The sequence below is a fragment of the Tasmannia lanceolata genome, unplaced genomic scaffold, assembly GCF_043159265.1.
Source record: "Tasmannia lanceolata isolate RefF3 unplaced genomic scaffold, GAP_Taslan_0.1 ptg000015l, whole genome shotgun sequence".
Classification (NCBI taxonomy): domain Eukaryota; kingdom Viridiplantae; phylum Streptophyta; class Magnoliopsida; order Canellales; family Winteraceae; genus Tasmannia; species Tasmannia lanceolata.
Window position 1 is genome coordinate 27,776,231 of NW_027518692.1, and position 14,082 is coordinate 27,790,312.

Consider the following 14,082-nt stretch of genomic DNA (forward strand, 5'->3'; position numbering starts at 1 on the left):
AGAGTTGGTTGAGTAAAAATGAAAGGGCCAATGTCACACAATTATGAATTATCCATATTTCCTCTGATAATAAAATGATATCAGCACACACACGTTTTAATAATTACACGGATTCAACTTGTCTTTTCTTTTTTTAATTGCTTTTTAAGAGCTATTTGGGAACTGTAGTAGTTTTGACTATGGTTTTAAATTTCGATCGAAATCCGGACTGAAATCGAAATTTCCCAAAATTCCGAAATTTCGGCCAATTTCGGTCGAAATTTCGGTTTTCCAAAGGTCCGAAACGGTTACCGAAACCGAAATTTTAAACCATAGTTTTGAGTCTTTTGACAGCTCTTTAAATACTAAAAGGCATGATGTGTTAGTAAAAATATGTTGTGCTGATATCATTTCAATAAATAAAAAAACCATTTCTTTGCCATTTTAAGTTTTAACCAAAAAATACGCTTCCATGTATAAAATCCCAAATGATTAACATGTTTGCCCTTAGCGCCTTTTTGTGGGATCTTCCCAAATCCTTCAAAATCTTGTCTTAGAAATCAGATATGTTCTCAGAAACAGAAAACTCTTCTTCTCAAAATTCCTCTCAAAACACAAAACCAGAGGAAAATTCCTCTTCAGAGAATTTCATCCCCATAAAAGACCCATCTCAACCAGCCCCTCAGATCCCTCTCTCATGGCCTCAAGATGGAAATCTAACCCTAGATTGGATCCAAACCCTAATCTCTGTATTCGAATGGTCCTCGAGAAATCTCTCTCCTTCAGATTTCCCCTCTGTATTTCCGATCTCTGTTTTCGATACCCTTGTTTTAACAGCATCGAAAATCCTTCATAGAGAACCTAATTGTGTGAGAGTGAATGAGGGTTGTGAGAATTCAAGCGTGGTTGTTGTTGGTGATCTTCATGGGCAATGGCATGATGTGATTTTCCTCTTGAAAGATGCGGGTTTGCCCTCAGATTGTCGGTTTTTTGTGTTTAATGGAGATTATGTTGATAGAGGAGCTTGGGGTCTTGAGACTTTTCTTCTATTGTTGTCTTGGAAGGTGGGATTTTTATTTTATCTCCTTATGTATACAGGATTTGTCTTTTGTTATTTTCTCCTTTGACATGTTTATATTGTTGAAGTATAAATGATTAAATAACACCAGCTCTTAACAGCTTAAGCTTTTGGAGTAATTGATTGTTTCACATATGTGAATAGAAAAGTGATGATTTTTATGTGCATGAACATGTCATTTGGCTTTTATGAGGAGGTGGAGAAGATTTTATTTTACTTTTATGTGTGTCTATATTATTTTTGAACAGTAGAAAGAAATTAAGCTGCATGGGATTGCGACACTATTGATGTTTATATGGATTTCTCTATTTTCAAATAATCCAAGAAATTAAGGGCCTATTTGGATTCCACCAAATTGGTTCTTATTTGCAAGTAATATTATTTTAATTTAATCTTATTTTCAAATGGGGCATTAAGGTCTCTTTGGATATGTCATTTCTAGAACTATAATTATTACTGTCTGCAAATAATATAACTTCAAAACCATTTGCGTATATGATTATAAGCAAATATTTTTTCAGAGGTACCCAAAGAGGCCCTAACAGCTGTGGAATTGAGATATCTTAATGTTGTTATTGGTTTGTTTATTTTTCGACTTGTAGAGGAAATTAGCTAGTGTCGGGATTAGACTTAACAGAGAACATGACCTTGGATAGGATAGAATGGAAGAAAATGATCCATGTAGACGAACCCAACTAGTGTCAGAATTAGACTTAGTCCATTTGAGCCGGGTAGATCCTTTCACCTGCTTCATGAAAATCTTCTAAATTTTCTAAAGGATTCTTAGCCGACCCCAACTAGTTTGGGAGTTGAGTTGAGAGGAAATTAGCTACTTAGCTGGTTATAGGCTTTTCTTAACCTTTTGATTACATCGGCATCGTATTTTTCATTTATACTAGTCAGCCCCTGTGTAGCTGCTCAAGTTTTCATCACCGAACTTGTCAGTATACTAAGTCTACCTTTTAAAACGAGTAGACTCCAGATTGAACTGGACAATCTGCTATGCACACGCATAATTCAGCCTACCAAAGAGGTAATCAGAATAGTGGGGATGTCTTCTCCTTTTCTGCTGCTTGAGTCAATATAGTTATATAGTTACACAATATTTCCACTTCTAGGTACTCAAAGATGCAAAGCCACCTATGTTTAGAGAATTTATCAAACTTTGAGTTCAATTGAGTTCGTTGGGTTTGAATTTGTTAGACATATGATAGACCTTCATTTGAAATGTTTCATTATTCATATCTCTTCTCATTTTCTGCTGCTTTCAGGTCTTTTTGCCACATAGAGTATTCCTACTCCGCGGTAACCATGAATCTAAATATTGCACGTCGGTATATGGGTTCGAGCAAGAGGTAATGGCTAAGTATGGTAATCAAGGGAAACATGCTTATAAAAAGTGTCTAGGATGCTTTGAAGGGCTTCCGTTGGCCTCTATTATTGCCAGCCGTGTTTATACTGCTCATGGAGGGCTTTTTCGCAGCATACCTGTTGTCTCATCAAAGAGGCCTAAAGGAAAGAAGGGTCGCAAGACAGTTTTCAATCAAGATGTGAACTCCTTAATGCTTGGGTCTTTGGACGAATTATCAAAAGCAAGGCGGACAGTTCTCAATCCTCCGTGGGAGGGTTTGAACTTGATACCTGGTGATGTGCTGTGGTCTGATCCATCGATGAAGCCTGGTCTTTCTCCAAATATAGAGAGAGGAATTGGTTTGCTGTGGGGTCCTGATTGTACGGAAGAATTCCTAAAAAGATATAATCTAAAGGTGGGTATATGAAATCTGTTTGTTGTTGCCTGTGTACTGATCTGTGCTTCTTTTATTTCATCTTATTTTACACCGGCGTTTAACAGTTCCTTACAAGTGACTCTAAATAAGTCCGTGATGCATGTTTCTAGTTGTATTCATTAAACCATTGTAGATTTATAATTGAGACCATTTTATTTCCCTCTAGACAATGTCTCCATCATAGGCAATCTTGATTGCCCCACCGTGGATTGTATGTGACTCCAAGATGGATGGTCGTCCAATCAATGTACTTTTGCCTCTTCCCCTTGTTGTATTAATAATCTATTTTAGGCCATTGTTTACAGTTAAGACCTTAGGCTGCCTATCCATTCCAGTTTTCGGCTATGCTTATCTTTGATGTTTCCCACTGGATGATCGTCAGATCATGTGTATGATGGACATGGGCCATGGGTAGCATTTTATTGTTTTATCCATCCCACCAAATCTAAAAAAAACTTATTCGTGATATCTTGAGAGGATCAAACTTCATTTGCTCACATCAGAAACTTCATTTGCTCACATCAGATTTGGCAGGACTTCCTTGCTTCGACGTTGCTTCATTTTACTGTATTCTGCAGTTTTGTCCTCCAAATTCACCTACTTCTGTAAATTTATATAATTAGTTGGCTGCAATCGTTTTTATTTAATGCTATTTTTTTCTATCACTTGCTTTGAAGATATACTTGAAAACGTCACCCCTGGTTTTAGAAGGAAAAAACATACCGTTATTGCTTAGGTTACTAGTCTTTTTCTTTTTTTGAAAAATGGAAATTTTGTTAACCACGGAAAGAGAAAAAGTCACGATCGAGACGGTCGGAGCGATACAGCATCAAAAAACAAAATAACAAAGAGAATAGGGGCAACAAAAAAATCAGTGATAATGAAAAGGTACTAGCGATCCCTTATAAGGTGTATCATCACTGAGGCGTATTCTACTAGAGCGGAGGAATATTTAGAAGAAAAAAAGAAGCAAGTATAAGAAGAACCATGATGTCTACAAGTCATCGCAGTTGTTTCTCCTTTAAAACCGAAGAATTTAGATCTTTCAAATGAGATCACTAATTTCTAATTTGTTATTTTCTTCTCTATTCATTTTGAACAAAAGCAGACCCCAACCTAGAAATTGTGATATCTAACAAAATCCTTGTTTCTGTTTGTTTCATCTCACTCATTTAAAGTATCATTATTCATTGATATAATTAATGTGAGAGTTTGAATCCTCATTTTGGATGAATTTCCATCCTGGAACTGCAGTTGATTATTAGGTCACATGAAGGACCTGATGCTAGGGAAAAGCGGGCTAGTCTTTCAGGTATGGAGAATGGATACACAATTGATCATGAGGTAGAATCAGGAAAGCTGATCACTATTTTCAGTGCCCCAGATTACCCTCAATTTCAGGTTTATTCTTGCCCCGTGTACTTTGTCTTCTTCTTTTTTCCCACTTTGACACTGGCATGTGCATTATTCTTGTTTTTGAAACAAGTAAAAGCTTCTATTCTGTTAATTTTTGCATTAGAAATTTCAAGTTTTTCTATGTACCCACTTGTCATAGGTATGTACTTTTAAATCAAATAGATACATATGATGTATCTTTTCTTGGGCTAGGCATCTGATTGGGATCTTCTAAATTATGCTCCCGGCTTGGTGAGAGGTTTAGTTGGAAAGTATGCTTGTATGGTCACCAAAACACCTTCCCACTTCATGCTTATGCTTCTTAAGTGAAAGCTTGTGGATCTGCATGCATAATATTCACATGTAATTTACAAACATACAATTTAAGCTTGATGAGTGTTTAAGATAAGGGAAAGTGATACCATTGAATATCCTAATCTAACGTAATTGCTAATCTAATCTAGTTGCACAATCTAGCCTACCTTCCTCATCTAGCATCTAATCCAACGGTGAGTTCTCAACGTAATCCAACGGTGAGCTCTCAACCTAATCTAACGATCGAGATCTCATATTCTAATGTAACCCCTCAAACGTATGTGGATTGAAAATCTCCATACGTTTGATTATAATAAAATGTCCCTCAAATATAATTAGCATGTCAAAATTTATGGTGCAATTCATGCATACTATCGAAGCTAATGATGTAGGTCCGCTGATGGTCACTGAAGACACTTCTTGCCGAATGTCCGCTGGTGCGGGTTGCCTAAAGGAATATCGCTTGCAACATGAATAGCAAAGACCCTCAATGGGCTGAATGAGACTTGAGCCTCGATGCACGAGTCTTCATCGCGCAGTTTTGGATACCGTTCCTCATGCAAATGAGTCACTATGGACCAATGCTAGAATCGGCGAGAATGAGCCTTGATGGGCAAGTCATCATGGGTCAGTTTTGTATACCGATCCTCATGGAAGTAGGAAAAACTCTTTTAGGCAAGCGCTTCAAAAGAAATGAAGCACGCAACTGAAAATAGTTTCTAATTCAGGCACGCACCTAAAGTAAGGTACCTCAACTGAAATAGGTTGAATAAGAGCAAAAGACAGACTTGTGTGTAATGTCTGTTGATTTTGCTCACATCTAGGAGGAGCTGATGGTCCATTGAGGAACAGCCATATGAAACCCATCGGTTTATAGGAATACAATTATGTTCAAGACCAGCTAAGCTTGTTCCTACAGTTGATCGGAGGAAAAGAGGCAATGGCAAACTTATGGTGGGCTAAAATTGTAGGCTTTTTAAGATAGGGGAGAATATATTGGGAACTTTGTAAGTGTCTTAGGTTCTTCACCTTCTAGCTAATTCTTATTGAAACAGCTAAACCTATGTAATAGAGGGTTAGGACACAGTCCATAGCATAAAGCCTCCAGTCTCAGCTACATGCACTGGACTTGTTTGTCAGACATTCAAGTTATGTCTATAGGGTGCACCTTGATGTTTACGGGTAAATAAGCCTTTTGTATTTTCTTATCTTTTGGTATTATTTATAGAGGAATAGAATTTTATGGGAATCATTCACTCCCATTATGGTGCAGATGATGTATGTTTGATTCGTGGATGGTGGACCTTAATCATCCATCAAATGGGAACCAGCGTGAATGTGTCATTGTGCAAGGGTTTTTTTTTTTTTTTTTTTGAATGGTGTGTCATTGTGAAAGTTATCACATGGAGATAATGATCCAAAGTTCCGAACCATCCTGCTTGTAGCCTGCGGACGGACAGTAAAAACAGAAAAGAGCATTTTTTGTTTGGCCATCCATTGGATGTAACTAATGGGATGATTTAGGTTGTCTGATAAATACTTATTTTGGCCCGTTGGCATTCCAGGACGGGGCCTACCCGATGGTTGGCTCATACTATAATCTGGTGCAAGTTATTCATTTTATACTCGGTAGCAAATGATTCCAAATGGATGGTTTCTTTTATTTGTAAATCACCTATATAATTCTAGTACATGCCTACTTTTCTAGATACAATTTTCTATTTCTTGCAATTTTGTATTATTATTCATATCCATACTACATATAATGGGCAAATTTGGGTTTCCCACGAAGTTATTTAAAACCTTATAAATGTGAAGTTTACTATAACTATTAAATACCTTATGAATGTAAAATTCTTTGAACTATTAAATGTAGCATACATGCAAATTCTATAGCCATTGATACCTTATTATTAAATATCTTATACGTGCAAATTTCTCTATAGTTATTAATAGCTTAAAGATGTAAGTTTCTTTATGGATATTAAATACATCACATTTTAAAGATCTGGCTCTATTTTTATCTCAAAATTTAATCATAAAAGCAAGCATTTTTCACATGAATAATGTTTGCGCATAGCGTGTGTCATTTTCTTGTAATTTTAAAATAACGTGTTTGGATTCGTGGGGCCACAATGTTTGACACTTAAGTGGAGTTAATTTATTTCAATTTGATTTTTTATTGTTAAAATAATGTAAACATCCCTGGATAAAATGTAAAAAAAAAGAAGCAAAAGTTTAGCTTCACAGAATTTACACTGTTCTCCGTCTAGTATCAGAAATTCACATTTCATTCAACCTCTGTGCAGGATTATAATTTGAAGGACTGGCGTCCAGTCTGAGTCTTTGAACCTTGTACTGAACAATAAATAAAACGTTGAAAGGGACTCAACCTAGAAGCGGAACATCCTTTTATTAAAAAAGTGATTGTAGGGTAGCTGGAAACAGTTAACCATTACTAGGGTTTTGAGCTGTTTATGAATTGCTAGTACGTAACATCACTTCTTTATGTTTGACCAGTTCCTTGTCCAGAAGCACTCTTTAGCTTTAACATCCTCCTCTTGTAATTATTATTCTCTTATTAATAAAATTTAAGGTGCCGCTCCGGGTTCCTAGATAAATTCCGGGTTAAAAAAGTACTCTTTTCTGGAAATCATCATTTGTGCAGCCTCTTGTGAGAGCATATGTTAAATCACTTGTTTCTTAACTTAAATCTCTTTAGTTTCATCTTTTTGCAGTCATATTTCATGCCAATCATCTATGGTTTGTCTATGGCGCAGGCTACAGAGGAGAGATACAATAATAGGGGGGCATATATTGTGTTGGAACCTCCAGATTTTAGTACTCCAATTTTTCACAGTTTTGAAGCCATTAAGCCGAGACCAAAGGTATTCAGATTTTTTTCTCATTCTTTCTAGTTGTATTTGTTTGCTCGGTAAGCTGGGATTGTAACCATTATTGCCGTACGAGTCTTCTTAGAATCACTCTTGCTTCCAAATCTTACAATTTTTAGACTTGTTGGGTCATCACAGAGCTTATTTCTACTTTTTGTTTCCCTTTATGCTCTCACACTTCCTGCCACATCTGGAAACTATTTGTCATTTTCTGATTTAATAAATAATATTTATAAAATTAATCAAAAAATAACAAATAACCAGCAGGCAGTTATTGAAAATGGCCAGCTGGATATTAGCTCCCCATTGATATGTTACAGCTGCTCCAGCATTATTGTTTCTCATCTCATGTACTTTCAGACTTGGAGAATTATGTTAGAATCACCACTATTCTCAACATGTTTTTTGTTCTTATTTCTTATCCCATGTAAGAAGGGGACTCCATGTTAAAATCACCCACTTATCATTGTTCATATTTCTTGTAGCATTATTATGTATAGAGAGATGATACCTGCACACCCTTGTTTTGATAATGGAAGTCCATTCTTTATTAAACAATTTTTTATTGTCTGTTGATCTCTTTTTGGTAAGTGTATTAGCCTCTAAGAGCTAATTAGAAAATATGTAAAATAATAGGGTGCCATTACAAAAATAGGAGTGCTGGACTCAATCCCTTAAATATATGCTATTCATGTACCAGTGTCTGTCTATTAATCTCGATACATCTTGCTACATCTTTTGCTATTGCGGAGTGAGATTTATATAATGACATATCTTTTGATTCTGTCATTTAATAATATAGATACATCAGCTTGTTGGATTTTCCAAGGATCAGTGGGTCTGACACAAACATGCTTCTCTACACCGTTCCTATACATGATTTTGGTTTCTCCGAATTTTTTTTTTTTTTTTTGGAATTTTCTTTAATAGCTCTTCAGTATTAAAGTATGGTAGAACAAGGAGGTTCTTCCTTTATACATTAAGGTTGTTTGAAATTGTTTTTGGCCCAAGTGTTGTTCCTGAGAAAATTCTTGATTGAGATTCCTATGAATACTTGAATTCTTTTTTCTCTTGAGGGACATGATTAGTAGAAGCGAGATAGGGTGGTCTACAACCCCGAAAAGGATAAACAAAATAGCAGAGAAGAAAATTCGGACTTGTGGATCTGGATGGAAGCTGGGAGATTGGTATTGCGTGGGTTGTGGCTACATAAACTTCGGTTAAAGAAAAGTTTACAAGAACTGTGGGCAGGCGTCAAGACCTATGCAGGCTTGTAGTAGGGAGGTACATCAAAACCAAAATTGTGCTCTTCCCACACCCACAGTCTTGATTGAGCAAATGGGGTGATAGAGGGAGCTAAGGTTGAAGGCCATAGAAGTTCATACAGGGGTGCCATAATGGTGAACACATGGCAGTTAAAACTAGGTAAAAGGAAATGAAAGTTGGAGTCATTTGTAAGGTGGATGTGGAGAAGGCATACGTGACTGTGGATTGGAGGTCTTGGACTACTGCTTGGGGAGGATGGGCTTCAGTAATCAGCGGAGAATGTGAATGAGGGCGGGCATCTCCTTAATGATCAATGGCAAGCTTGTTGATTTCTTCAAAAGCTCGTGGGATTCAGGAAAGGAGATTTTCTTTTTTACTTTCTCTTCACCTTAGCGGAGGAGGCGCTTAGTAGAAATATTCATAAAGCAAAAGAGATTGGTCTTCTTATCAATTTTCCCAGGAGTAGAAATAAGATTTTCATTTCTCATCTTCATTTTGCAGATGACACGGTGATCTTTTGTGATGATTCCATCACCCAGCTTTGGAACCTTAAGGCTGTTTTATGTTGGCTTGAGGTGTAGGGTTGAGGATAAGTGGTAGTACAAGTCTTCTAGCGGGAGTAAATGTGGAGGGAAATAGAGTTGATGAATTAGCCAAGGTTTTTGGTTTTAGAAGGGAGAAATTTCCATTCTCCTATCTGGGGCTCCCCTCCCTCTCGATTTGGGCATACCAACAAAAACATTGTGGAATTCGATCATTGAGATGATTGAGAAGAAGCTGGTTCATTGGAAGAAATCATTATCATCTTTGGGAGGGAGAATCACATTAATTACGACCGGTATATCCAACCTTATAACTTTATGTCCTCCAAAATTCCAGTTGCAAGGAGAATCACATTAATTACAACCGCTCTATCCAACCTTGTAACTTTATCCCTCTCCAAAATTCCGGTTGCGAGGTGAAGCATCTAGTGAAATGGTATGGTGTGCAAGCCTAAAACGTATGGCCTTGGAATCAGTAGTATTATATTTAAGGAACATGGCTCTCCTTGGAAAATGTCTTTGGGTATTGGGTGAAGAGTGGGATGCTCTTTGGGGACCCATTATCATGGGGAAATGTGTGTGTGTGTGTGTGTGTGAGAGAGAGAGAGAGAGAGAGAGAGAGAGAGAGAGAGAGAGGTGTTCTTGGGATGGGAGACTTTACAAGCAATAGAGGATCAAGTGCATGAAAGCTGGTCTGTATTGTTAAAAATCAATTTGTGTCATTCATTAAGTATAGGTTGGGGAGGGGAAATGGGATTAGATTTGGGAGGATTTCTGGGTGGGAAATGTCCCGTTTTGCCATCTTTACCCGTGTCAATTGTTATGAGAGGGAGGTCCTTATCGTTGATTGTTACGAGAGATTGAGGCTAGCGTAGTTTGGGGTGGGTCTTTAGAAGGATATTCAAGGAGGATGAATGCACCACCTTTGAGGGGTTCCTTCAGTTTCTTGATAGTGTTTGTGTTCTGTCATGTGGGACTGGGAGATAGGAGAATATGTGCTCCAGACCCCTAAGGTATGTTCTCGGTTAGCTCTTTTTTCTTATTTTTGGTGAAAGGGGCTTCTCCCTCCTTTAGGCGGATGTTCTTTTGTAACCCCTTTGTGCCTCCCCTAGTCCAAAGATTATGTTGGATGGTTGTGCACTTAAAGGTTAATACTCTTGATATTATCAAGAGGCTATTTTTCAATTTGAAAAATAGATGCGTGCTTTATTGGACAGCGGAGGAGTGATCTAACCACCTCTTTCTCCATTGCAAGCTTTCTAGGAGAATGGTGTGTTATCCTCTCAATGTTCGGCATTCAATAGACATACAAGGAATTCATTCTGGGGTGGTGGTGTCATCATCTTGGGGAGAAGGGCAGATCCTTTAGTCGCTTGCACCATTTGCGGTGGTGTGGATTCCATGGGATGAAAGAAATAGGCAGACTCTCGACAACAAACATTTGTCGTGGGCAAGGCTGATTGGGGAGATGAAGAATCTGCGTTTTTCCTTGGCAGTGGCAACATGAGAATTCTTGGGGTATACCATGCAATATATGTATAAAAAATTGGGATTAGATGGTCTTTTGCGGGCTCTTTTGACTGGGCATTGGCTATTCTCTGAGAGACTGGATGGTGAACTGCTTGTGTTGGGCGATTCTTCTAACGTCATCTCATGGCCAACAACACTTCTCTCGTCGTGTTTCTTGAATTGTAAATGAGATCTCAGATATTTGTATTGCTATTTCTTTCTCCCACATACCCCGTACCGTGAATGAACTCGTTGATCATCTTGCTTAGGCATTGTGATCAGGCGCTTCTAATGTGGGGCCTGCATTATGTAATTTGTGTTTTTTGTTTCTTCTTTTAATAAAGTTTTCATTAATTGTTCAGAAAAATGTATATTGCAGTTGCAGAAGATAACTGGTGCTTTAAGTTTGATATTTGGTTCAGTGAAAATTGAAAAGTTTTTCATCCTTAGATGAGGTAACTGTGTAAATAATCTATATTTGATTTCCACTGTTTGGTTGGTTGTATTTATGAGAAACAGAAATTAGACCAAAACATTGTAACAAGTATAAAAATGATATCAGAAGTAAAAAAGAAAAAGGAATATCCTTGTTCCATACGTTTACTTGTATGTACAACATCTATTTTCTAAAATCAGTGGTGCCAATTTACCTAAACTAGAAGCAATCATTCCATGCAGGTAAATTCTTATTACGACTACGAGCATGTAATCGACTCTGATGAAGAACTGGACTTAGCATCTATCGTCGACTCTTCCCCGGATGGTTTGGCTCTCATCTGAATATGTAATTTTATCTTTTTTGTTTTTTGGTCGACGTAAAATGGGTGTAAAACAAATTTTACACCCATGGTGGAAAATTGGCGTAAAGTTTGTTTTACACCCATTTTACGTCGAAAGAAACTGAGCCTTGTATGTAATTTTGCCATGGGTCTCTTTGTATTTCTAATTTTATGTTGCTGTAAATCTTTATTTAATTACTTCGCATTCAAATGTAGAAGTATGCCAAGAGGTAAATTTATGGCAGTTCACATTGGAAAAACATATGAGCAAGACTCAAAACAACAATGCCAATTTTTTGAAGAAATCTGATATTTTAAATAGCTTGTTTTGGAGTTAACATGCATTTATTTCTTTTAATGACATGTAGGGGTTCTTTCAATGCAATGGAGATATTTTTTTAGTGAAACTATTTTCTGCAGAAATTTATGTTTTTTGCTGTTTGGATCCATTAATGTGAAATCACTGATTTTGGTTTCTGTCATCAGATGGACACATTTAGTTCCTCCTGAAATCAAATTCAGCATTTTATGGAGAAATTGGGAGAATTCTCACTTTCTCTCACCTTCCCTGCCGCCCTCATCTCTGTGGAAACGCTCTTTGATGATGGAACTTTACCTTTAGCACAGGGACTGAGCCAGGAATTTGCTTCAGGAGGGGCAAACAATGGTTGTTCTACAGTATTGAGTAGTATTATAAAATAATAAAAAAATCACACTAATTGCAATTGAAATTGCTTTCAATTAAAAATATTATTCACATTTATTCTTCATGCCTACAAAAAGTTTAAACTTTCATATTTTCATTTTTTAGAACCAATGCATCATCTCCTCTTAGTCGATTTAGCCGATTTTCAGGAACACAACCTGCCTTGTTAATTTAAGATGATTTTAAACCCTTTTGAACACAAATTTTTTTACTAATTCAACTCGGTTTTTGTTGGTTCACCTTGATTTTTTGTCTATTCAACCTGTTTTTTGTTGATTTTTTTTTTTCAATTTCGTCTTCTTTTTTCCTCTATCTACTTCCTCCTCTTCTTTGTTTACACTACTACTATGTTTCGATGACTACAAAGGTAAAACGTAATTTGATAATTTTAAGAATTTATCACTTCTCTTACAATCATGCAGACGCATGCATGGCTTGGAAAGGGTCCCACATGAAAGATCCCACCAGTGGGCAGTGTCTATGGAAAGTCCACTTGGTTCTCTAGCTAATAAAAGTCTGAATAAAATTCCCAATGACAAGAAGGTCCCTTGTTTTGATATCCACTCTCTTCTCTTTATATTTATAATACTTCTTCCCAATTTCTTCTTCTCTAGCTAATACTACTTCACCAAGAACCATCATCTGAACCACCATCTGGGAATGCCCAGCTTGGGGTCGAACCAAAAACAAAAAAACAAGAAACTTCGAATAAGTGTGTATATGTGCACACGTGCCCTGGTAAATGGGGTCGGCTTGCGGTTTAAACTTGATCTTCTCCAACTTACATCACAGAACGGCAAGACAAAAGTTAAAATCGGGGGTGGGATCTGTTATTGAGCAACTCCATATTATGGAAAGCTCCATTGATCGGAGGGTTGGGATCATCACATAGAAATGAGTTTTGGGGCACAACCTATTTACATTGTGGCTCATCAAATGGAAGGTTTGATCATCCCATCCCATGGTGTATAGAAATGAGTTTTGGGCGACAACCCATTTATTCCACATAAAATCTCTATCAAATAATTGAATTGTTGGGCCCCACCAATGGCTCATGTTAGGAGAGAGAGTGAGATTCACAACCAGATGAGGTTCAACCCGATCTGACCCAAGGAACCCTTTTTGTCAACCTGAACCCGAACCCAACTTCTAACCCGATAAGGTTCAACCAGACCAAGGAACCCTTTTTTCCAACCCAAACCCGACCCGATGTGAGTTTATAAGGCCATTTACAAGATTATGACTAACCTTTGAAGAAGGTGCTTCCAAAGATTGTTTCCACTAATGAGGGTGCTTTTGTTCTGGAACAGAAGCTCCACCATCAAGCAATCCTTGCACAAAAAAAATGTCGGGTTTCACTCGGATCGGGCTGCCCTAACCCTCAGCCCGAACTCAACCCGAACCCAACCCTACCCAACATTTTTTTCGGTTTGAACACCACCCGAGTTGCACCCCTTTCTAAGGTTACAGAACAGTGCTGTTTCTGCTTTGCAGAAGGCTTTGAGGCCTACTTAGTGGGACTCTTTTAAGACACGAATCTGTGTGCGAGAGGGCTTAAATATGCTGAGAACAGAAACACCCTAAACACTGTTTTCGTTTCTAAATTTTATCTTTTCAGTTTTTCAGTTTTGTTTTTTGAATCTTTTGAGTATCGAAATAAATCTTTGGAAATGAACGAGACTCACTCATTGCGTCGTCTGTTTCAGAGAGAGAGAGAGAGAGAGAGAGAGAGAGAGAGAGAGAGAGAGAGAGAGAGAGAGAGAGATTAAGAGCTAAGAATTAGGATTAATCTACGAGAGTCTGTTATACAGAGAGAGAGAGAGAGAGAGCTG

General features: G+C 37.4%; 1 protein-coding gene across 2 annotated transcripts; it reads left to right on the plus strand.

Annotated features, from left to right (window-relative positions):
* Positions 1–443: 443 nt before the first annotated feature.
* PP7 (serine/threonine phosphatase 7) lies at positions 444–11,874 on the plus strand. 2 transcript variants are annotated; one of them, XM_077354726.1, is made up of 5 exons: positions 444–1,043; positions 2,329–2,823; positions 4,099–4,245; positions 7,293–7,442; positions 11,444–11,874. In XM_077354726.1, exons 1-5 carry the CDS (start codon positions 546–548, stop codon positions 11,543–11,545), a joined length of 1,392 nt encoding a protein of 463 aa, XP_077210841.1. In that variant the 5' UTR covers positions 444–545; the 3' UTR covers positions 11,546–11,874. The 2 variants fall into 2 exon arrangements, with proteins under 2 accessions (XP_077210841.1, XP_077210842.1); XM_077354727.1 differs by having other exon boundaries at positions 447–1,043; positions 7,335–7,442.
* Positions 11,875–14,082: the final 2,208 nt, after the last annotated feature.

Excerpts from the sequence above, each read along its gene's own strand:
- PP7 (XM_077354726.1), top strand. The coding sequence starts at position 546 with ATGTTCTCAGAAACAGAAAACTCTTCTTCTCAAAATTCCTCTCAAAAC. Across the intron at positions 1,044-2,328 it reads TTCTATTGTTGTCTTGGAAG|GTCTTTTTGCCACATAGAGT; the intron begins GTGGGATTTTTA and ends TGCTGCTTTCAG. Across the intron at positions 4,246-7,292 it reads CAGATTACCCTCAATTTCAG|TCATATTTCATGCCAATCAT; the intron begins GTTTATTCTTGC and ends ATCTTTTTGCAG.